The sequence below is a fragment of the Uloborus diversus genome, chromosome 7 (assembly GCF_026930045.1).
Source record: "Uloborus diversus isolate 005 chromosome 7, Udiv.v.3.1, whole genome shotgun sequence".
In the NCBI taxonomy this organism is placed as follows: domain Eukaryota; kingdom Metazoa; phylum Arthropoda; class Arachnida; order Araneae; family Uloboridae; genus Uloborus; species Uloborus diversus.
Window position 1 is genome coordinate 83545546 of NC_072737.1, and position 26385 is coordinate 83571930.

At 31.1% G+C, this 26385-nt stretch overlaps 2 protein-coding genes across 2 annotated transcripts in view; one reads left to right on the forward strand and one right to left on the reverse strand.

The window, feature by feature from the left end:
- Window positions 1-18604, reverse strand: part of LOC129225746 (poly [ADP-ribose] polymerase tankyrase-2-like) — a 52664-nt gene extending 34060 nt beyond the window's left edge. Inside the window, exons 1-8 of the mRNA XM_054860245.1 lie at window positions 18355-18604; window positions 13573-13797; window positions 12581-12789; window positions 8324-8418; window positions 6623-6689; window positions 5022-5208; window positions 2629-2750; window positions 2447-2538 (exon numbers count right to left, since the gene is read on the reverse strand). Coding sequence (XP_054716220.1) covers window positions 2447-2538; window positions 2629-2750; window positions 5022-5208; window positions 6623-6689; window positions 8324-8418; window positions 12581-12789; window positions 13573-13797; window positions 18355-18544 — 1187 coding nt within the window. The 5' untranslated portion in view covers window positions 18545-18604. The remainder of the gene's footprint in view (window positions 1-2446; window positions 2539-2628; window positions 2751-5021; window positions 5209-6622; window positions 6690-8323; window positions 8419-12580; window positions 12790-13572; window positions 13798-18354) is intronic.
- A 608-nt stretch (window positions 18605-19212) lies between these two features.
- The window catches only part of LOC129225747 (heat shock protein hsp-6-like), a 42310-nt gene continuing 35137 nt past the window's right edge, over window positions 19213-26385 (forward strand). The window contains exons 1-3 of the mRNA XM_054860246.1: window positions 19213-19437; window positions 20199-20245; window positions 21112-21381. Of these exons, the coding sequence (XP_054716221.1) occupies window positions 19339-19437; window positions 20199-20245; window positions 21112-21381 (416 nt within the window). The 5' untranslated portion in view covers window positions 19213-19338. The remainder of the gene's footprint in view (window positions 19438-20198; window positions 20246-21111; window positions 21382-26385) is intronic.

A 26385-nucleotide genomic window follows, 5' to 3' on the forward strand; every position in this document is an offset into this window, starting at 1 on the left:
TTGCATCCATGTCCTACACACACGTGCATACATACACAACTACACACACACACACACACATACACACACACAAATACATAAGGACATCTACACATGCCTCATACAAACAACTATACACACATTCATGCCTGCACACAGACACAAACACATATGCCTACACACATACACATACCCCCCCCCCTACATACACAAAACTACTCACACACTTATGCCTGCACACAGACACAAACACACATGCCTACACACACATACCCCTAGACACAACACACATACCAACCACACACAAACACACACGCCTACATACACACACTCGTGATTGCGAAAAACATAATTTGAATTCAAAATGTCAAAATTCAAATTATTATTATTTTTTTTTTTTTTTTTGAGCGTTTAGGTGGGGGGTGGAAGTTTACTATAAATTGTCGCCCCAAATGACATAATCACCATTAAACCAAGTAAAAGTGTTCAAATTTACTGTTTTGTTTACTCTACAACCACCGACTCCTAATGGGGAACGTAATAAATTAGGATAATTTTTCCGAATAAGGTCTTAATTCCAAAGAAGGGAAATTATTTTCAACTTTTCTGAAAATGTGTAGTTAATTAGAAAAACCTCGTGATGGCTGTTAAAACATACAGTTATATTTCAAACTAAATAAATGAGTAAAAGTAACACTCTTTTATTTTATATTCATTAGATATTTTTTAAAACACATTTTTTTGAAAGTACACTTTTTGCATAGAATACATATTGTAAATTTTATTGAAAAATATAAATTGTTTTGGTAATATATATATTACTTATGTAAGGCACTCTTAGGGGCTATTTTAAGTGCTTGTTTAATATTCTGTTTCTGCCACCATAGCCAATTGCTAAATGTGCTTCATGAATTAAGGTAAACATTTCTTCAAATTACACTTACATAAAATATAACATTGTAGCTGTCTTATTTACGGGACAGGGTTGATTTTAAACATTGACAAAACTGTTATTACATCATATCTTTTTAGTTTATGATACCCTTCGGAACTTTTTTCACTATTGTTTTTCCACTAATTTTGTTTTTACTATAATCCACCTTTATTAACGAAGTGTTATAGTTTTCTTTCGTCAACAAAAACCTGTGCAATTTTTTTTTTTTTTTTTTTTTGAGTTCATTTAAATTACTAAAACTTGAAATTCAAATCGCTGAACAAATCAGTCATTATTAGAAACTCTATAAAAGCGAGAAAGCAAACATCTCAGAAAAAAGATCTTGCCAGCATACCAGAAATACAGCAGAACCTCATTAATCTTTCATACCTGCCAACATCTACTGGGAAAAAATCCAGTAGATGCTTAAGAAATCCAGTGGATGATTACGACAGATTTTTCATTGTTATTTAGGGAAGAAAAGGGATTTCTTATGATCCTTCTTAGTGCAACTAAATGTTCCTTACATCATATACGCAATCAAGAGAAATGATCAAAATCCAGGAATCTCCTGGAAAAACCAGTAGGGTTGGCAGGTATGATCTTTATAAATAGGGATCCAAGTTGTATGAATTAATGAAAGTACGGTTTAAACAAAATAACCGAAAAATTGAGACACGGTACATAAACAAACTACTGTAGGCAGTAAAAATTGTGTTTTGAAATAAAAAGAATAAAACATAAAACTGAAGAGGAAATTTAAAAAATGTGTAGCAAAAAATAAACAAAATATGGCCTACATTCATTTACCCTAAATTGCATTTTATCCATGTAGTGTACATTTAAATGACTATCCGGATTAACCAAAATGCAGTTTAGTAGGGTTTGGATGAGTGAAGGGTAAAGCACTTGTCGCAGAGAGATACTATACGTCATAAAAAAAAGCCAAGTTGCTGAGCAAACTGAAATTTTTTTGGCTAAGTATAGACTTTTATTACATTCCCCATTACAAGCCAGAGATTGCATACATTAAGGGGTAAATGTGATAAATATGGCTAAATATTTAATAATTTATCACATTTACAAACTTTAGTGGGGACTGTGACCAATCACCGAATATATCACATTTATCGTAACATATACACAATTATCAACTAACCTAAATCCAACAGTATTTTTATTAATACAAACTTCTGACTTAATTGATTTTGCTTTTGTATTTACAAAGCGGATTTTAACGTAAAACTATTTTTCTAGGTGGGGTGGAATGATCATTTTCTGTAAATTGCGTTGCGGATTTGAGTTAAATTCTTTTATTGTACAACAAGTAAAAATTTATTTCATAAAACTTAATGCATTAAAAAAATGTTTTAAAGGGTTTTCAAACATTAAAACGTTTGTTATGTTAAAAACATATACTTTACTGAACTTTAAATCGAAGTTTTCAAACTGAAAAAAAAAAAAAAAATATACAGAAAGTTCATAAGTAACTCATTAAAAAAAAGTGAAATAAGTTTGTTTTATAACACATACTCTTTGTTTTTTTCATTCAAGTTTGCTCCTTTCCTGATGAAAATGTCCACAATATGTTTTCTTTTGGGATATGGAGAATTAACAGCACAATGCTAAAAAATTAAATAAAGAGATATAAAAGTTAATAAATAAATTTAGAAAAGTAAGAAGAGTAAAATTTAGTTTGATGTTCAAGCACTCACAAGAGGTGTTTCTCCAGTAAATGGATGTTTGAAATTAATGATGTCTAAAGTGAGATACTTCTTCACTCTAGCTGGATCAGCAAGACGAGCAGCATCTAATAAGCAATGACCTTTGTATTCATCTAAAAATAAAAAAATTGTTAGAAAAAAGAAAACCCACAGAAGTATCAAGAGAAATATTATCAAAATTATTGAACTAAAATAAATTTCATTTCTGACACGCATTAATAGTATTTTCAATATGTTCTGTACTTGATAAATCTATTTCATTGTAGGGCATCCTGAGACTGTAAAAAGAGGGGTAATGTGTAGCTTGGTATTTGCTTGTAGTACTGCATTAACTCTCAGCTCATTACCCAAACCACTTTGTAATATACAAATACAAATACAAATACAAATACAAATGAGACGACCAGCAACAGGCACTGGGCCCAGCTAGGCTGGTCCTAGTCAATTAATTAGTCCCCAATGAAGATCAATGGCCCTCTTAAAGCTATCCACTCCCTTGCTCATTACCACCTCTTCCGGTAAGCTATTCCAAGTGCCCACGACCCTGCTAAAGTAGTAGTTTTTCCTGATTTCCAAGTTAGCCTGAGATTTAAATAGCTTAAAACAATGACCCCTTGTCCTGCTTTCCCCGCAAAAATTTAATCCATTTACATCTTTCATTTTGATAAATTTAAATAACTGAATCATGTCCCCTCTGACTCTCCTTTGCTCCAGGCTATACATGTTAAGCCTATTAAGTCTGGTATCATAATCTAAATCTGAGAGTCCCCTTACTAATTTAGTTACCCTTCTTTGAACCCTTTCCAATACAAAAATATCTTTCTTCAGATAAGGCGACCAAAACTGAACAGCATACTCCAAATGAGGTCTTACTAAACTCCTATATAAAGGCAGAAGAACTTTCTTAGATTTGTTTGAAATAGATCTATTGATGAACCCAAGCATTTTGTTGGCTTTGTTACTAGCAATACTGCACTGTTGACTAAACTTGAAGTCCTGATTTATAAAGACACCCAGATCCATAACATTTTCTGCCTGATTTATGACTGAACCCTGTAAACGATATCTCATACGCTTATTTCCATGACTAAAAGAAGTACATTATTTGAAATTCCCTTTTGTATTTAATGTGCATAAGATTAAAAATAAATGAAAAATGGAGAAAAGAATTTGAAAGCTTTTATTAATTTGAGACATTGAATTTGAATATATTTAAAATTGATAAATTTTTACCATTTCATTTTATTTATTAGAATTTTACCAAGCACAGTAGAGGGACTTACACTTATTTTTAAAATAATCGATGATGGATAGTTGGTGCCCTAAAATGCCATGTTAAAATACGTTTTAATTACGAATTTCTTTTTAAAACTTTTTGACCTGACCTTTGAAATCCAATGAATCTATATTTATAGCAAATCAACTTGGCGCAATTGTAATGCTGCAATTAGGAACTATGCAGCCTTTACAATGCTGCCAGTTTAGGTTTGCCCCAACTAATAGTTTTAAAAATGACAAAACATTAAGGTATTCTAAAGTTGGGCTGTGAGTTTATCTTTAGCCAGAGCAAGGCAGAAACACTCCTTGGTGTGCCAAATTAATTTTAGCTATCTGTGGAGTGAAGAAAATCTCAACTGTAATCAAAGGTTTACTATCTCCAGCTCTCTCATTGCTATTTTAGACGGATGATTGCTAATAAAAAAGAAACTGCAGTCTCTTGATGCAATAACAAGCTATTTGATATACAAAAATAGTTCTGCCTTGCTCTGGCTAAAGATAAACTCACAGCCCAACTTTAGAATACCTTAATGTTTTGTCATTTTTAAAACTATTAGTTGGGGCAAACCTAAACTGGCAGCATTGTAAAGGCTGCATAGTTCCTAATTGCAGCATTACAATTGCGCCAAGTTGATTTGCTATAAATATAGATTCATTGGATTTCAAAGGTCAGGTCAAAAAGTTTTAAAAAGAAATTCGTAATTAAAACGTATTTTAACATGGCATTTTAGGGCACCAACTATCCATCATCGATTATTTTAAAAATAAGTGTAAGTCCCTCTACTGTGCTTGGTAAAATTCTAATAAATAAAATGAAATGGTAAAAATTTATCAATTTTAAATATATTCAAATTCAATGTCTCAAATTAATAAAAGCTTTCAAATTCTTTTCTCCATTTTTCATTTATTTTTAATCTTATGCACATTAAATACAAAAGGGAATTTCAAATAATGTACTTCTTTTACAGTAGTATAGGACAATTATATAAATTTTACTGTATGAATAAATAATAAAAAAAGCATTCTTAAAAAGTAACAGAATTAAACAAAACATTATAATGAAGCAAAAAAAAGAGAGAGAGAGATTTAAATTTAATATAACTTACAGGAGAGTCGCTCAGAAAGGTCTCGTGCTGATGCAACATCAAGTGCACTTTTGGAATGACAGTTGAGCAATGTAGGATCAGCGCCATGACTAAGAAGTAGGGAACAAACTTCCACACGAGCTTTAGATGCAGCTTCATGTAGGGGTGTGAACTGCCACAGGTCCATAGCATTCACATTGGCACCATGCTAAACATGAAAAATACTAATATGTTATTTTGCCCAGTGGAAATTTATTTCAACCGATATATTTTTGCTACAGAAATTACTACATGTTGAAAACTTTTCTCACAATTTTTAATTATTTCCCAAAGATGAAATCAGGTTTATATGCAATGTAAAAAAAAAACTGCTTTTTTTCTTTACACGCAACAAATCAGACATTTTAAATTTAAGTCTTTTTATTTAATTAGATTTCATTAAATTCAACACAGATACTGATAAAGTTGGTATGAATGGAATTGTATGAAGTTTGAAATAAATTTATACACTACACAAGAAAAGAAAAGTTGAAATATTTGGGCAATAATATTATTCTTAAAAGTAAATTAGTAAGAAGTACTAATTACTAAATATTATGAAAAGAAATATTGATCTGAAGTGAAAATAACTTTAAATGTATCAAATAAATTTTACAGCAATAAATTTACAACATTTTTAGACACAAACTAGTAATCTAATTCTCACGTTAATATTTCTAAATTAATTACATTTGTGGTCATCAGTTAGCTCTAGTAAGTATTTTTGAAATATAAAGAAAGGTGCTCTTTGAAAACATCTGGTTGAATTTAATTCAACACTTCAGGCATAACAAAGTACTGACAACAAGCCAGAACTGTTCACTCAAAGGCGCCCTAAACTTAAATTTTGGTAGGGGGGCACTCAGACACTCAGTTTACTAAATCAAACATTGGATTTTACCAAATAGAAAAATGCAAGTTTTCATACATACCTGCAACTAATAAAGTAACATAAGGTATTACTTTTCAAAAAAAAAAAAAAAAAAAATTGAAAAACTGGTACATCCTTTTCAAATTTTCAAAATCTTCCAATTAGTCAGTCAAAATTTGCCAAATAAGTAAACATTTTAGGAGGTGACAGTTGCCTCCCATCTTATTCACTCGCTACATCTGAGAACAATTTGAATGTTTGGATACACATGCCAAACAGACTTAAATGAGGGTACAAAACCCACTACCTTGTTATGTCTATGCTTGCTCCTTTCTAACGAGAACCCTGGCTACGTTCATGGTGAGAGCTACAACAAACTAGTTAGAATGAATCGGGTAGCACTGACTGATAAATGAGCCCACTGTAATGTTTACACTTCAACAGTCAAGTGTAAAATGATTAAATGAGTTCTTATAAGTTCTGAATTTTGAAATTTAACCACTATTCTGGCCTTCATCTCCCAATTTTTACCCTTGGTAGCTCCAGATTCTCAAAACCCAGCATTCTGAATAATTTTAATATCATCAATCTTGATCCTCCAACACACAACTCTGCTATAATCTTAAAATAAAATATGTACACAAAAAAGCTTTGGAAAAGTCAGGCAATTCAAACAACCATAAGATTTTCCACTAAGAAAAGGCAAACTTACTTTTATTAATATTTCAGTGACTTCAAAATGACCGTATGAACAAGCATTATGCAGAGGAACTAATCCCCTAAAGAGAAATATAATTTCTATAAAGGCACATATTAAAAATTAAAAAAAAACAAAACACACATATCTTAGATTTTGGCATAAGAAATTATTGAAAACATAATTTTGAAACAAATTACATGTAAGCATAAATTCTTCTGCACAGTTAAGTTTATAATTTAAATTTGATAAAAAAAATTTCCATACTTACTATGCATAGTTAGACACAAAATTAGTACATTAAATAATTTGTAACTATTTTTATTAATTTATTAGCTTAGTAACAAATTATTATAGACCCTCTTTTTTTGCGGGGATTATGTTTCACTGAAATGCTGCATGAATTAAAGACTTGATAGTAGTGTTAAAATAGGGCTTCGGTTGCATAGATTAAAAAAATATTGCATTCTCGAGGTACATTAAACGTATAATAAGTGAAGGGCCACGGGGAAGAATGATTATAGTTCACCATGCTCGAATTTCCCTCATTACGTTTTTGAGCTTGAAATCTTGAATTGTTGTCCAAGTTAGCCTCATTCTTCCCTGTTAAAACTTTTTCACTATGATGATTCTTGCCTAAATAATATTTCTCTTGAATACTGTCTATAATAATCTGTGGACCCACAGGTTAACCAGATTTTTTTTAGAAAAATGGACTTTGATCGTTCTTCCCCATAGCCCTTCAAGTTTAAAGAGTACTTATTCTGATACTTATTCACAACATGCATGAAGAAGACATTAAGTGTTTATAAAAGAAAGTGGGTTATGGTTGTCTTTTAGCAGTTATTAATTATTTTTCTCTGTAGTTCCATCTGGGGCATTAAAGCACCCATAATCACTCCCCTCACTTCCATAATGGGATATTCCTTCACTAAATCAGGAAGATTGTCAAAGAGCGGCTCAAAATTTCCAATGTGAAAGCTACTGGTTGTGCGCCATCAATGTTCTTGCTGGTTTCGTTTGCCTTTGTCACTTGAAAAGCTCTTCTTCCAGTGAGCTCTTATTTTGTGTGATTGAGTTTAATACCCATTCGCAAAAAAAATGTCTCCAGGGAGCTTGATTATTATCACACCAAAATGCAGTTTATTTGGCGCTATCTGCAATCTCAGGAGTTTTAATTTTGAAAGAAGAGAAAACTTTATCCATTTGCAATACCGCATCAGTGTAAAATCAAAACTTATCCATGTAAAATAAGATTAAGGTTTCAGATCTTAAACAGGGTATAATCAAATCCATTTAAAATAAACTAGCATAAAATGAGGGTCTACTGCATGTGCTATTTAACTTCCTCTTGCGTCTGAAAAGCCCAGTCTCTGATTTTTTACTAAAGTTCAATTTCTTGTTTTTTTTTCAGTAACCCCCCCCCCCCCCAGTCTACAAAATATGCAAAAGCTTGTAGCAGATAGCAGCAGCGGGGGAAATGAAAGAAATAAGAAATGCATGTCTTTTACGACTTTGTAACAAATATTCTTAGACTATAATAACATTACCAGTACTCTAAGAATAATCTTCACTTGCGAAATTAATTGTAAACTCAATTTTGCAACAGAAATAAAAATAATGATTATGCATGAAAAGCAAAGAAATAATGTACATAGAATAAAATAAATTCTCACTAAAAATTTTTAAAACTTAACATCAAATGCAAAAACTCACCCTTTATCTTTGGCATGAACATCAGCTCCATGTTGAAGAAGCAATTGGACAATACGAATTCGGTTGTAACCAGCGGCTAAGTGCAATGGAGTAGACTGTGGGTATGATATAAATGCATGAATTTTGTCCATGTAAAAGCTTCAAAAAATGTATATTAATTTACTAATTTTAAAGAAGTTTTATTGGTGCTACATTGCTACATTGCCTGATTTTTGCTTGCTGCTATTATTTATACTTAGCTCAATGTTCTAAGTTTTTTGCTATGCATATGCAATTCCTTTTCCTTTGGTGAAAAACTATCTTAAAAATATTTTGCTTTAGCTGCTTTTGTTGCTAAGCATTAATTTGAAAATTTAAACACATTGGCTAAATATAAAACATAATATAATTCTTAAAATACGAAAATAAATTTTTCATATGTCAATACTAAATGGTTAAAAAACTGAGAAACATAAAATGCTATTTCAAATAAATTACAATACATTCATGCCTTTGATACAATGAAGTAAATAAAAAAAAAAAACACATTTTACAAGAAAAATTCCATTGAAATGTAAAATATTCCTCCAAATCAACTATTAATCACTTTTTTCGCTAAGACAGCCGGTTACCTGAATGGAATTTCATTTATAACTACTGTATCTAAGTGTTCAAATTGAGTATAACAACGATAAAATGAAGAATTTTAAAAACCCTTGACTGAGTGCAACTGTAGAATCAAGAGGAAAAATTGAAAATCCTTTTAAAAGTCTTATATTATTAAAAATCAATGTCAAGTATTTCATTTGCTATTAAATAGAAACTGGCAACAGATAAGAATTTTAAATCATTGCTTTTACTTTTGGCCAACAATGAATTCAGTTATCAATCGTGTGAATAAAGGCTTAGCCGTTATTAAAATGTGTTTCAAAAAAGGTTATAATTTGAATTCTATGAAACATGGAAGTTCCAAAAACATTCTATCAGATGCGGGGGAAAAATCTATTTGGTATTAAATTTTTTTTAATTTTAACTATATTTTCACTGCAAAAATCATGAAAAACCTTTTAGAGGTGTTTAATTGATATCTTTGTTGATTAATGTCATCCAAAGATACAATCTAGCTAAGAACACTCTCGATCAACTCTCCTTTCAAACATTTTTTTTTTCAAAATCGGTCCATCGGTTTAGGGGCTAGAGTGCCACAGGCAGATACACAGACACATTAAACTTATAACCCCCTTCCTTTGTGTGTTCAGGGTTAAAAATGAAGTAATGTGTTCTTAACCCATTAATGCCGGTTTCGAAAAAAACAATAAACTGTGATAATTTTATTAGTATTTATTTATTTTATGTCTATATATTATAATTTTTTTCCCGGTTGGTATATTTTTGTACCAACCGGCATGAATGGGTTAAGTATAGCATTCAGTTCATTCAGTTCACTTAAGTTGTCTGATTTTACAAAACATCTTGTTTACATTTTTTAATTCTATAAAACATAATAGCTATGTTGTTGGAATAACTAAATATTAGAAGCTAAGAATGTTTTTGCAATAAATTGCACCATCATAAACAAAAAGGAAAAAGAAAATTAAATGCAGAAATGTTTAAGCAAAAAGGAAGATCAACTAGATCCAAGATGGGTAACACACATGAAATTTCGCCTATTTTTGCCATAAATAGTTTTATTAATGAACTATATGAATTAATCTGCAGCCTTTCTTTTTTTCAAAGTGACAACCGATCATTCTGATAAAAATAGTACAACTACTCCTCATGTCCAACGCAGTTGAAATTGGCTCAATCAAAATAATTTCCATCAATTAATCCTATTTTTCATTGATTCTGCATCTATTTGTGTATATAATAAAGTATCAACAGTTTGCTTATGAATAATTTATAAAGGGTCTTAAAATATTTTGGCCATTTTGTGAAACAGAGCGGACCTTTTAAAAAAAGTTTGTAATGATACTTACAATTACATAACATGCATAAAATCAAATTACAGTATAATTACAGTATAACACCAATTTAATGATTGTCAAGGGACTAAATGAAGTTATTGTTGAATCAAGGATATCGTTAAATCAAGGACAATAGGCATTCAATGCAGTCAACTCCGGATCAGTGAAATCTAGCATTTAATTGAGGAAGTTGTTAAATCGGGTATCGTTAAATCGAAGTTATACTGTATGTGTTTAAAATGTTTTCTCTCTGAAATAACAAAAAAAAGTTTTGTCCTTAATACATATGTAAAAGAGTGGACATTTGAGTTCAAATTAACTGTCAAAAAAAAGTGTACTGGAATTCAAAGTAGCTAACTAAGCACCAGGGCGTACGAAGAGCTGACGGAGCCTGGGGAGAAGGTTTCCTAGCGCACCCCCGCCCCCCATACACATAGAAAAATCAAATTAGTTATAACATCAGTGCATAATAATTTTTTACACACTAATGAACAGAACAATCAGAGGGCTATGCATAATACAAATTAAAATGCAAGCAATGAATCTGTTTAATATTTGTAAAACATTAATGAACCAAAAACTTTTCAAAATATGGAAATGTTAGAAATCTGAATATTTATCTAGTGAAATATAATCCCACTAGATAAAAAACAAACAATTAAAACTGAATTGGTTATTCATATTAATCAAGCTAAGAACACAAATAAATAACTTGCTGATTATAAATAGGAATTGTATTTATCAAAGTAAATTACATCAAATTTAAACTTTGATCTGGACTGATCCAATGATTCTTTTCAAGAGTTTTTTGGTTTTACTTGTACCAAAAGTACCAACTTAATGCCAGCTTTCATATATGTTATAAACAAAGATGTTATTCTTTTGCATAAAATATTTGTAAGTTTTAGGGGAAAACCCACAAATATTCAACAACATCGAAAATCACTCAGAATTGCGTTTTTGGAGCTATAACTTCGAAAAATCACTGGCTCTAATATTACAAAATAGGGCCTTACAAATTGCGTTTTTAGATTTGAGTTTAGGAAACTATTCCAGCAAGGGTCCCCATGTCGCCTTTCTTTAATATCACAGGCAACGAGTTTTTTAAAACGACACTTACAAAAAAATTTAAGTGGAATAGTCCCTGAATGTAAACCATTGCTTAAATTTTGTAAACCATAATTTTGAACAATTTTCCTGGGAAATGCTCCAGATTCTCCTATTCAAAAAAACTTCAAAGTTTGTCTAAAGTTGCGTTTTGAAACTTCAATTTGGAAAACTTGCAGGGGGAGAGGGAATTGATTTCAATCTACTGTTCAAAAAAATAATCAATCGGAAACAGTCTCTGAGATCTGCCTCCCCTTACCCTAACGTCAATAAACATCACCTATAATCGCATTTTTAAAACTAAAAGTTTCAAATTTTTGACCGGACACCTTTTAATTTTTTCCCTACCCAATCGGAAAAAAAAAAAATCTTGTTTTTTTGTCTTTTCAATGTGCCCCCTTAAAACTTTTTCAGGTTACGTCACTGCACGCCGGGGCAGAATTTAAGCAAATTTGGTGAGAAATAGACAAAGGAGAAGCGTCTTTTGTTTGATTCTAAACAGTTATATTCTCACAAATTGTATCTGCTTCAATGATATGAAGGAAACTAACGTTTTGGAAACAGAGAGAAGAATTTTTCGTGCCCTAGTAAAAAAAAATAGGGAATCATTGCAATGATTCTCTATTTTGAGTATCTATGACTGTGTACCTATGGTACCCAAAATGAGGGGCGCCGTAAGACGCCCCTAATTTTATACAATCGGGGCATTTTATACGATGATGAACGGCATCGTAAGGTGCCCCTCATTTCTTGCAAATGTCATCGTGTTCTATGCACCATACATTATTAGGCTTCTTCAAAATATTACCAAATTGAATGTAGTTGTTTATCTTATTTTCAAAATGGCTGTAACAGAGTGGACGGTGCAAAAAACTCTCTTAGCTGTGGTGCAATTTAATTTTCATGCAAAAGATATTTACATTACTACATTTTAATAATTAATGGTTTGTAGTTGGAACACCCAGCTTTTTGTTTCAAAAAGAAAAAAAAAAAAAAGAACACTTCATAAATAATCTATGAACAAACAATTAATAATAGATTGCACACAATCAAACAGAGATTCAATAAAGTAAAACAATTAATTGGTAGTAGGAATTATAAAAAACTATGAAAAAAAAACCTTGTAAAATTTTTGCAAGAATGATCCTTCCCACCATTTGGAAAATTTTAACATTACAAAATGAAAGATGAAGAAAATCTATACCTTCCTTCCATCACTTGCATGGCAGTTGACATTGAGAGGTGTTAACAAAGCCATCATCTTTTCCTCATTACCGCTGCGAGCAGCCTCTAAAAGTTCATCTTTTCTATATTCTCCAGTGAGAACAGCTCGAGCAGAAGGATCAGCCAAGTCTAAAGCTGTTTTACCATCAGTGTTACGTATTGAAGGATCTGCTCCATGCTGTAGCAGAACTAAATTAGAGCAATAAGGGATAAGGAAAATCTTTAAAGTATCAAATAAGGGACGTGAACTTTTCATTTTTTTTAATATAAACCAACATTAAATGCTTTCCCATTAAAATCTCAGTAAAAAATAACCAATATGACAACATTTAAATTATTTTTTAATATACTTCATAATCTACTAATTTGTAGGCATGAGCAAAACAGAGTCAGAAAGGGTATGATTCAGCTGTTTGAATTTATTAAAGATGTTTACTGCAAAATTATTATAATGAAAGGCAGAATCAGAGGTTAATTTTTACAGCTATTCAAATCCCAAGTCAATCTTGAAATTAGGAAAAACAACAGCAATGGGATTGTAAATAATTGGAACAGTTTGCGTGGAAGCAGGTGTTGCTGCAATGTGGTGACTAGTTTTGAGTGTAGTATTTACATTGGAAATTAAACTAATTAGAGCCAACATTGTTGGTCTCAAAGACTATTGCCTCTTTTTATATGCGTAAGTTGTGACAACAAATATTTCTTTTATTCTACTATTCGTATTTTACATTTAATGAAAGGAAAAATATCAAAGCACTTAAATTTAAAGCAAGTAATAATTAAAATTGTGTACATTGATTGTTCTTAATACTAGATCCACAAGATCTGCAAAAAATAAACACAGAATACACGCTTTGAGTTACCATAATTGAAATAGGCTTTGTACTCAAGTTGTCTAAACATTTAGAATTGTCTATGGGCACCTATATGGGGGGGGGGCTTTTTTTTTTAATGAAAATCAAAAAAACTTACCAATACAAACATCCGTTTTTCCTTTGATGGCTGCTTCATGGAGAGGCGTATAGTTCCAATTATCACGAGCGTTTGGATCTGCTCCATGTTTTAAAAGTAACTGAACAACCTCAGCATGTCCGAAAGAACATGCATTGTGCAGAGGTATCAAGCCACCGTCATCTCTGGCATGAACATTGGCTCCATTCTGAAGGAGATGTTCGACAACATCTCTACGCCCAAAGCCTGAAAGAACACCATGAAATACAGCATGATCATCAATCTAAAAACAAGTGCACTGACAAAATTGAATTCATGCCTATCAAAGATCAGGCTCGGATCTATAAATTTCAGCCCCCCCCCCTTGCAACAAAATCTAGGGCCCTTCCCCAGAGGTCAGCAGTGTACATTTGCAATAGGGCAATTCCACAAAAAAGTGGACATGAGGATCAAAATTTAAAAACCATTTTATTGCTACAAGTAATAGGGGAAGGTGGGACACCTTGGGACATGGCCCACCTTGGGACACCATAAATTTCAGTTTTAATCTTGTAAATAGAAATTAGTTTCCTTAAGACATCATAGATGATAGCAGGACCTACTCTTTAGTGTATTTTGGAATTTCTCACATTAATAGATAAGCGCTTATCTAATTTTCTCTGTTTTCAAAGGTTCAGAGTTATATTAATGGGTGGTTTCATTATTGAAAATTTCAAGTAGGAAATGAAATAACTTAAAGCATTGCATGTGGGAATTAAAAAAATGCCTTTTCATAATAATTTAAAGATTAAAAAAAGTCTTGTACTGCTAAGTATAACTTTTAAAAAGTTGGTATATAATAACAAACTAAGTGGGGCAGGTTGGGACACATAGTTGTGGGGCAGGTTGGGACACTGTCTTACCAGTATACAGTACAGAAAAAGCCTATTTCATTGTACTTAATAAATTTGATGAAGGATTTAAATAAACTAAAATTAAGAAAAGGGCTTCTGCTCCTAAAACAGCAGCAGAAAATATTCTTAGTAATCAGATTTCAATTAGAGTGGCTGCTAAAACATATGGATTGAGTAAAAGAACTCTTAAGACAGTATATAATTAAATTTAAAATGAATATGGAACCTAATGAAATTTGTTAGGCTGTTAGTTTGCAAATAAAGATTTTTTAATCAATTAGGGTTAGGATTTTTTATTCATTTAAATCTTTTTGCTAGTGTCCTCACCTACTGGAGCAGGTTGGGATGTTATAATGACTTTTTAATTTTTTATTACGGAAATTTAATTTGATGAAATAATGGAGTAAAATAAAATTTAATTAAAGCTAAAATGTCTAAATTACAGCTCATTTGTTGAAAATTGATTTGAAAATTAAATTTCTAAAAAGCATGATCTAAAGAGTGTCCCAAGGTGCCCCCACCTTCCACTACATCAAATTAAAGCTAACAACATGAGGTTTATTTTTATGTTACTTTTTTATTATTTTTCTGAGCCTAAAGTTAACGTAATATAACAAACTTTTATTTAGGAAAAACATAGCATTTTCATTCGCCCAGGATTACTATTTGAAATAGAAGAATTTTGTATCTATGTGTGTATACTACTATTTGTGACATTTGTCTATCCTTTGGAATACTTAAATTTCATAATACATAAAATATTAAACAGGATTTTTAGTATACATAAAGTTATAAGGTCTCGCTACCACACCCATCACAAAAAAGATGCTTAAGTTGCCCTAGCAAATGCAATCTTCCATGGAAAAACGTGAAACTTTCTAAAGTTTTAATGTTTGCAGGTCTGAATAGGAGTACAATGTTTAAATTTGGTCCAATATTTATTCTCTGGGAAAATTTAGTGCGATGGGTGTGACAAACCTTTGAGATGGGTTTGACAAAATCATTAGGACATTAGGCATTTAAAATAGCTTTTAAAAACTTTCTAAATAGAATGGAAGATTAAACCATTTTATTTCTTAAAAAAATAACATTGTAGTTAAAAAAATATCTGAAAATCTTATAACATGACAGATTTGAATTATTCGTAATTCAATATTTTTTTGGTTATTAAGTGAGCTATTATTTAATTCTTGAAACATTTCAAAGAAGTAAAATAGCTTTAAAGGGTTAATAATCAGTTGCACATTTCCATAACTGCTCTGCTTTGTGAAAATGCCTCAGTCAAATTTTTATTCATGAGATAAAAAATAATATCGGAGATACAGGAATTATAGGTACAACTTTGCCCAGAATTATGGCACAGGTTCTCAGGATGCAATATAAAGTTGCATTAACCAATTATCACATTTACAAGTTGTGCATGGTTAAAAAATAATACAATTTACTCCCTTATGGAAGTAAGTTGACTGCATCATGAAAAATATCCTGCATCGAACGTTTTAAAATGCTAGCATAACTGATCTGAAAATAAAATTATCTTAGTTATGAAAAAATGTTCTGATTGCTGTAGAGCTCAATCAAAAATAATGTAACAATCAAACTAGTGCTTTTTTCTAAAACAGGTGAGTTTCAACTGACATAAGATTAGAATATTTTCACTATGTTTTATAGAACGCGACAGTAGTCGTATTTGTGGAAGGCTAATTGCAGTCAACATTGTCATATTGTGCGAAGTCAAATCAAACTGCTTTTCATTTATTTAATTCTGCAGTGAAGATGACAAGAATTGATCTGTATATTGAAGCAAAGTCTGACTGAATATTGTTTGCAATTTAGAATTAATGAAGAAATGAAGTACAGAGAAGTGACAACTTTTGGGAAAGCAGCTTTGATAATGTTTAAGCTGAACAGACTGAAAAATTTACATTGTAAAAGATAGCTATCACTGCAACTCAAATGCTATATCTTACTCCCAGTCAGATTATATTAACACCTGACATAACTTTCATTTTTTCTTTTCACTAACCACTCAAGGCAATGTAGTACAAAGCACTACATTATTTGTACTATGTTAGTGTTTCACTTATTAACTTTAAAAAGAAAAAATAAGCAAAGATATGCAAACTAATGGATGACCCTGTTGATTTCTTCCCGCAAAAGGTGATAGTTAAAAAAAGAAATTATTTGCAATTACCAGAAAAAAGCTACACTTGACTTAATTTCGTTAGTGGCCATTAAAGAAGTGCTAAACTAAATGTACACCCAGTATTAGTTTTTTTTCTTATGAAATGTAATTAATATTCACTATTGTCAAGTATGTCATCTGTACTGATCACTATTCTTTTCGAAATTGCTCATCTAAGTAGTGGATTTACACCCATCACAAATTTTGTCACACCAGTCACAACGCAAAAAAAAATTCCTGTTTAATAAAAAAAATTAAATTTATCATAAATATCATGTATCAAGTTTCATTTGAATGTATTTTATTAGAAAAAAATGAGTTTGTCATGAAACATTAAATTATTCCCAGGAATTGCTAGAAATATGAGTGCAGGGGAAAACTCATGTCTCTAAAACGTCACAAAATTTAGAATTTATAAAAAAAAAAAAAAAGAAAAGTCCTGCAGTTTTGATTCAACTCAATTATTCAAGCAAATGCATAGTTAAACATGATTAGTTAAACACTTTGCTAGTATTTGTTAACTGATTTAGTGCTCAAAATGTTGTTTAACCAGTAAAATAGTATATTCAGTAAATTACCGCCCATTAGCCAGGGCTAAAGCAAAAATACATGGTGTATTTCAGTAAAATAGTGTCTGAATGTCACAATGGAATTCCCCAATATTAATAAGTCTTAGTGCTAGTTTTTTTTTTTTTTTTTTTTTTTCAATTTTTTTTTCAATTGCTTGGGAGGTTCGGCTTCTTAAGGACGTGAACCTCCTCGCACTGCAGGTATGTAGATACGGGCCTGCCAAAGGTCCAACTAACATTCTAAATAGGCCAAGTAGGCATCTGCCTAGGGTGGAAAATATATATATAATAGGGTGGATTTTTTATATCTTTTTAGAATTCTTTTATTTTACTTTTCTAAAACCAAAATTTAAGCAAATTTTTGTTTTTTCAATGACGTGTGTTTTTTTTTTTTAACTTTAAATATTGATTTTTATCCATTACATGAAAATAAAACTTTTTCCGTACATAAATTAGATGAAGTTCAGAGGGAAAAGGGGTGGATGGTTTTTGGTTTGCCTATGGGAGGCACGACTTTATATCTAATTTATTAGGTGAGACAAGATTTTTTGACATTAAAGGGTGAAAATCTTAGCAAGACTAGAATACATCTCATTATCTCAACAAAAATGGTGCTTTAGAAATTTTCTATAAAAAACTTCATTATTAAGATTGAGCAATGTCATTCATAAAAGTAGATAATTTCATGAACCAGCCAAGAGAGTTAAATTTATAGGATTTATCACAAGAAGCAGTGGCAAACTTTGCCACAATTTCACTTTCCGATCAATTCCAGAGTCAGAAGAAAAAATTTGAAGATCTTGTAATCAAATGCTACTGTTAAAATGATTTCATGTTTTCTTTCTTTGTTTTTTTTTTTTTTTTTTTTTTTTTTCAGTATAATCTCTTGGAATGAACGATTCAAAATTTTTTGCTGTACATGTTCTTGTTATAATAATTTTCGAAAAAAGACAAATCTCATTAGTTTGAGAAAAAAATTATTGACATAAAATACTACATCTTCGAACTATTTAATGACAATATTTAAGAAAAGAATGAAGAGAATAGAAAGGCCATGGTTTCAAGTCGTTTACGACGAAATCTAAATTACAGCTACATGAAAATCTGTAACAAATATTATTAACATTTATGAAAATTTTGGAAAATACTATCGAACCTGCAGCGAAATGCAGGGGTGTAGATTTTCTTCCAGCAGCATCTCTAGCATTAACATTTTGTGGGGTAACTAATTTACGAACTCGAGACACATCACCATATCGACAAGCATCAAATAATTCTCGACCAATATCACATATATGAGAATTTTCACTGGCGCTGGGAACAACCGAACGCCTAGTAGCCATCATCCATAATTGTTGTTAAACAGTTTCAACAAAATCTCAAACACATCCATCAGCCATCAACGAGTAAACTAGCCCAGACTACAAATTAAAAGCCAAACCAGTTTTTTCAGACGTGCTCTTCTTCTTAAACTGAATCATATCTGAGAGATTTGAGTCTCTGAGCTCAACAGCTCCTGTCACATTTTGGCAACCTCAAATAGGAAACTTGGCGAAACTCATATTTCAGCTCTTCCTTGAGTCGTGCCAAAAAAAGCGAGTAACTTGCCAATAAGTAGCTCATTAAAATTGCTAAAGTAAATAACCAATCAAAGCTAGAAATGTTGAAAGTTCGGCGGAGCTATAACAGCGCTTTTTATTTCAAATGTATTTCATGAATAATAACTTAGTATTTCTTTTTCATTTAGATTCATTAATTGATTTATATTTATTATTAAAGTTAATCTAAGATATTCACAGCTGAATTAATCAGTGCTGAATATGAAGTGCAAATGTTCCATGCAGTTATACGTTTACACGAAAGTAAAATAATTCAGTGTTATTAAAAACCAAAAAAGTTACTTTCTTTCATGAATTTTCATACGAATCAAATTTTTGGTAACTTTTTTTAAAGAAAAATTTCAGAATCATTATGGTTACAGTTAAAATTCTATGTACAAGTGCATATCGGAGAAAAACGTGCAGCAGTCGCACTTGCGGTCCATTTCGTCAGATTTTTTCATCATTTGTCCTTCGGTGCCGGGCGGCTTGTAAAATACAAATTATTGCTGCAATTCCTCAAATTTGTCAAATTGATCAAAATGTTGAAAGCCTTAAGAAATTCTAGCATTTACTGCAATAAATCTTTCATTAAAAGTGTCAATGGATCCAGAAGTATTGCTACACAAGTTCGCCAAAAGGTGCGTCTTTTTCTTCCCTTTTATCTGTTAAATCAATTATTTTAACCTATATGCACCTGCAAATATACGGTTACTCATGAAGACTAGTGAATTATTCGATATAGTGTTGTTAAACGTATTCTTGAGTGTTACGTAATTGCTCTTGATGGATCTTTAGATCTAGGTGCATTTAAATTCCTTTAATTGTAATCCAATGTCTTATTTGTTTAAACCAATAGTTTTAATTGTTTGAGTTAATTACATGATGCAGCACATTTTCTTTCACGTTGTCCCTATTTTAAATTTATAAGCAATAAATTTTTAATAGTGTTAAACAGATTTGAAAAATGCTTTAAAATTAAATGCTTAAATCTTTTAAAAGGCTCTAAGGGCAAAGCATCAAAAATGTCTTTTCTTAAAATTTTCTTTGGTCTGTTGGTTATTCACCGGTAATTTATCAACTGTTTAGTCAGTGAGTGTGCCTCATTCTTAACACTGGAAGCAAGTAGCAGTCATTAAAGACCCGAGATTAATGTACGAAATCTAGACTCCCATTATGTTGAAAATTTGAAATTATTTCAATTCTAGTATTAAAAATAAGAGACCTCATTAAAAATAATGAGGTCTAAAATATTTCTTCAGACTAATTATTGATATTATGAAAAGCATACTTTAAGAGCATCATTAGAATCTTCAAAAAACTAAACATTTCATCAATATCAGTATAGTTGTACACGGGGTTGGTTTAAGATTTTGTCAGTAATCATATTTTTTCATTTTAGGCAGTACTTTCTTTGCTTTCCAAAAATGGTCTTCAAAAACGTTATAAGTAAGTATATATTTATTTAATTTTTCTTGTAAGTTCATTTAAAAATTGAAGGAATCAAACTCCTTCTAAAATGTTCTAAGAATTATTTTTACTAACCAATTTGTAAAATAAATTTACCAAGTTTAGGTACTTATTGTGGTTGAGTCTGGAACTGATGAACTAAGGCCCACAGCATAAAGTGTTGGCCTTGTTTGGCCCTTATATTATCAGCGAGAACGCACCTTTTACTGCTCGGCTTGGCTTTCTGTTATATTCTACCTATTCCAAATGATGTGCTTCAAGGTCATCCGCCATCTCTCAGTGGTCAAGTTTTACCTATTTACCTGAAGACAACAGTGGAGGAAGACCCATGGTCTGGTCTGGAAAAGGAATTTCAGAATAAGTTTGAGGACCATTAATTTGATTCATTGCACTTTTCGACACATACAAAATATGCATCCCAATATATGGTCACAAACATACAGTTTGGATCCAGCATGCATTCCTGTGATTGGAGCTGAAACAATTTTGTTATCATCAAGGCTTGAATTATATGCACAGTAAAATCAAAGTGCACTAAAACTTCAAAAAATATGCACTAAAGATTTCCTTGGCATTAGTCGTTAGATGAATCTACTTGAAAAGCCACTGAAAACAAGAGAAATGAGGTTTGCTAATATCATTCATTTTCAACACAAGGTTTTTTTTCCTGAAGCATAGTTGGCTTACAATTTTGTAAACGGTCTGTATAAAAACGATGAATTTTTGTAGTTTTCCGACTACCAACAATAGTGAGGCGGGTTGATTGCCTGCTTTGGTTTCTGTTTTTCTGTGAATCTTAGGTTTCTGATTTCAATTCCTTTTATCACTTTTTTCTTTTTTGTCAGGTCTGATACTGTTAAAGGAAGTGTAATTGGTATAGATTTAGGAACCACCAACTCTTGTGTTGCTATTATGGAAGGAAAAACACCAAAAGTAATAGAAAATGCTGAAGGTTCTAGAACAACGCCATCTGTTGTTGCTTTTACTGCCGATGGCGAAAGGTTAGTTGGAATGCCGGCCAAAAGACAGGCTGTTACAAATGCTGCCAACACACTTTCTGCAACAAAGCGCTTGATTGGTCGCAAATTTGAAGATAAAGAAGTTCAAAAAGATTTGTAAGTTTTTCCTATGTTTTTTAAACTAGATTGCAATTCTATTTGTTCGATGTAATACAGCTGTTATAAAATATGTATGAAGTAATATGGAAATTTTTGAAGTTTTGGCTGTTGTAAAATGCTTTGTATTTAAAGGGAGGTAGGGTATGTTGGACCACGGGGAACAATGAAACCAGTCTCAATTATTTTAATACTATTAATATTTTATTTTATGACCAACAAATAGCACCTATGGTCCTACATATCCTATAATGAACAAATTTTATTAACAAAAGTGTTATTTCAGTAGTCCTGTAAAATTTTCAGAAAACTAACTTTATTTTTTTAATGGTTTTCATCAAGATTGCGGGGGGAGGGGGGGGTCCTTAAGGTTAACTCCTTTCTTAAAGTAAGTTCCTTTAGTTCAATGTAATTGCCAATTTTTTCATTTTTTGTCAAAAAGAAAAAATTATGACATCACTTTTCAGGGGTCTGGCCAGAGGATATTTGGGTCCGTTAACGGACCCTTCACAAAAATCCGATCAACCAAAACGGACCTTTCACAAAATCCCAATCAAACAAAACGGACCCTTCACAAAATTCTGATAAACAAGATCGGATCTTTCACAAATTGTTTATTGAAAGAGCAAATCTGAGAGCAAAATATCGCATATTTCTGTGTATAAACCGACAATTTTTGGAACCTTTTTTTAAGTCAAATTAGAGGGATCAACTTTTACGAAATCGGCTAATTTTGAGAAAAAAAATCGGCACTCTTGTGATGCTGGTACAAGTGATAAATAATTGCTACTGCCAAATAAATATAATGGTTGTTTAAAATGTCAGTAATCCAACGTTATTAAGCACAAAACTTGCAAATGATTGCAGACACGTGTTTCGGTGTTACAAGGAACACCTTTTTCAATGCAAAGAAGTGTGAGCTTTTGGATGAAAAGTCATCCGAGAAAAGCTGCTTTTCTCGGATGACTTTTCATCCAAAAGCTCACACTTCTTTGCATTGAAAAAGGTGTTCCTTGTAACACCGAAACACGTGTCTGCAATCATTTGCAAGTTTTGTGCTTAATAACGTTGGATTACTGACATTTTAATTTTTCAGCACAAAGGTATTTATTCTTTATTTATAATGGTTGTTTGTTTTATCACAGCTAATTAGCAGCGGTGTTGTTGTAAACTTTTCTGAAAAGGCATTGGTAAGCACTTTTCTCCCCGCTCATGATTTAATGAACAATAATAATATATATCTGCGAAATGTACATAGAACTGCAAAGGGATAGTAAGGGTGGGGGAAAATATGATCGTTTCAGATAGGGTTACCAACTTTAAAATTATCACCACTTAGCGTCTGGCGTTGAACCTTTATAATGACTTGACTCGAAAATATTCTCATCATTTTACCAGCTTGTCAATATTTGCATTTTTACGGGTGCGGTGCAGTGCGATGTTTAATTGTTATTTTGGGAGAAAATTATATGGGTTTTGATTTTTCAATGCTAACAAGGACGATTAACTTTAAATAAACTCTTTTAATTACCGTTTTTTTTTTCTTTAGATGTCTACATTTTGAAAAATGCAATCTTTTAACATCCGATATGAGAATCATATTTTGTTCTTTTTTCAAGCTAACTTCGCTCATTAGGATGCAAATAAATGAAAAGTCTCTTTATTTCTGTTAGAACTCTCATTTCAAGTTTTTAAAGCAAAATTCCATTTTCTGTTATGAGTCAAAAATTAAAATGCTGAATAGATGGTTTATTTTATTTATTTTTTTTGCGTCAACTGTGTCCACAGATATTAATGAAATGTTTATCATAGGTCTCTAAAATGCAATTTTAAAATAATTTTATCAAAAATATTTTTTTTACAAGTCGTTTTTATACTTTTGATGCCTTCACTTTGAGAATTGTGATCTCTTTGCATCCGCTATGGGAATCCGATTTTTTGATGATTGTTACGCTTTGTTAAGAGGTAAAAATTGAAATATCCTTTTTTTGTTAAAATCACGGAATTTATAAGTTTTAAACGAAATTCTGTGCTTTTTAAGAGTGTCTTGGGTCAAAAAGTTAAATGCTGAACCCCCTATTCTGAATTTTATGTTATTTATTTATTTTTTTGTTACAATTATTTTAAATGCTGTACAGAAATATTTCTAGTATAATTTAACATAATGTAGAAGGGTAGATAAATATTGATACTTGAGAGGGCGATGCCCCCTCCCCTCCCGGGCCAAATATCGGAAAAACACTCCAGAATGATTTTCTCGAACAATTCTTTTTTTTTTTTTCTTTTTTGCTAAGTTATTTGGTTTTTCACAAAATTAATTCATTTTTCACAAAATTATTTGATTTTTCACAAAAAACCGACCCTGTGAAAAATCCTGGACAGACCCCTGCTTTTTCAGACCAAGAAGGTGGGGTATGTTGGGGACATTGTACCCTACCAACCTACCCCATATAATTTTAAAATGTTTTTTTTTTGTTCTTAAATCTCAATTATAACAATATTCTATGATTTTTTCTTTTGTTTTTTAAAAAATAATTGTGTACTAATGGTGAATGCTTCTTGCTATTGGGTCGTTCCACGTCAAATCAACCACAAAAATGGGATTTTAACACCCACCGTCTCGGAATTTGATCAAACTTGGTATACTTCATCCCTTTATGGTTACAAGCAACCCCCTAATGTTTTTTCTTTCAGTATCAATGCGTTTTGATTTTACAGCCTTTTGAAATTTGGCGATTTTACATTTTTTGTCATTTTCCAGACACTCAAACTGAGATGTTGTTGTTTACGAAAAAAATTATTTCTTGGTAACTAATGTTATAATCTTTTTGAAAATTTTTACACAAAATAGGAAGACTTTGAACATGTTGATAAAAAATATTTCAATAATCTTAGTTTGCACAAATTTTTTTTTAAAAATTAGAAAATTGAAAATTTTGAATTTTTTTTCAAAAAAAGATGTTGGCAAAAAACTGAATTTCAACAAAAGGGTCAGTTTTAAAAATCATGATTTTTTTAAAAAATGATCACGAATATGTACTCTAACTTATCAAATGAAAAACATTAGGGGACTTTAAGGGATTCTGCCCCCCCCCCCCGATTCTGGAAAAAAAGCATAAAACATCATACAATCTCTTCCATATTCTTAAAAACAGAATTGTCAACAATTATGACAAAAATTCAAATATAATGTGTTGAATATGGAATTCAAATATAAAAAAAAATATACTTAAGCTTCTATTTTATTTGAAATAGTTTAAAATTTGTCAAATCAACCACAAAAATGGGATTTCAACACCTACCATCTAGATTTTGATGAAACTTGGTATACTTCCTTATTTTGTGGTTAAAAGCAACCCCCTAGTTTCTTTTGTTTCAATCTCAAGGTATTTTAATTTTATAGACTTTTGAAATTTTTCGATTTTGCATTTTTTTGTCATTTTCAAAGACACTAACTGAGCTGTTGTTAATGGGGGAAAAAATGTTTCTCAGCAACTAATGATATTACCTTCTTGAAAATTTTCATAAAAAATGTTAAGACTTTAAATATTTTTATAAAAAATATTATAATAATCTTAGTTTATACCAAGAATTTTTTAAAAATCAGAAAGTTAAACATTTGGTTTTTTTTGGTCAAAAAAACCATTGTTGAAATTCTAAATTTTTAACATCAGGGTCAGTTTTAAAAATCATGATTTAAAGAAAAAATGATCATAAGTATGTGCTTTAACTTTTCCTATGAAAAAAGTTATGGGTCTTTTAGGGATTCTGCCCCCTCCGCCCTAGAAACAACAAAAGCATCATAGAGAAAAGTTTTTCCATGTCTTTGAAACAAGAGTTCCCAGCAATTATTTAAAAAATTTAAATATGAAGTGTGTTAAATATTGAACTCAAACATATAAATTTAATATTCAAGCTATTTTTTTATTTGAAATAGTTAAAAATTATTACAATTATATTAAATATAGACACTCTGAAAATAAGATATCATGAAATTCAAAAGTTGCAAACAACAATATCTGCATATGGATTACTGCATTTTAGCCCAGACAAGTTAAAACAAAAGTAAAGTCTTAACACCAATTCATAATCATGCAGTTTCTAGTACTTTCAGGATCCACCCCCCCCCCCCCACGTTTGAGAAAAATTGCTATCGTGGAACTGCTTTTCCATTATAGTTTTACTGCTATACAATGACAAATTCATCCTTTTAATTTCTTGAAATTACATTTAACACCCCTTAAAAATTAATGGCCTGATTGTCTAGTAATAATAATATGACTAAATAAAGTAAATTACCTTTCCCCCTCCCCTCAAAGCAAATGAAGAAATAAATTAGTATTTATGCATCTCTCGTATTCAATGGATTTTTATATTTTTTAATGACAATTGGAAAACAAATTATTATTTGCATGGAATTTTTTTTGTCCAGATTCCCCTCCCCCCCCAGTTTAATGACATAACTCACAACTTTTCCTCAACTTACTGGGGTTCCAAAATTTTGTATCACTTATGCTTATTAATGCTTAACATTCACATTATAAAAATTAATTCCAGCAAATGAATTTTCTATTATTTTTGTTTTCTTTCTTTTTAAAAACAATAATAGATTTGAATATCTTGTGAGGAATAAATACATAATTGTTGAAAAGAGGTAAAAGATTCTTGTTAGTGAGGTCTGCTAAAAAAAACAAGTCCTGCTCACACTTGTTTAGAAAACAAGTAATGGTGCCTTCTTTCTCTACACCCCTCCCATGGAGTACATTTTATCCTACCCTATCAAAATTGCACTAACAGCACAGAGTGGTTGCTGACTCCCCTGGATAAAAGATAGAATTCTCAGAAAGAACTTTTCTAAAATTTTGAGAAAAGGTCAATATGAAAGAATGAATTGAACTAGAATAACTAGAGTAACAGAATAATTGACTTATAGGAGTTCTAGCAAAATGTGTGTCAAGCTAGAAAGCTTTTCAACCATTGAAGTTAGCATTGGGCAGACCCTAA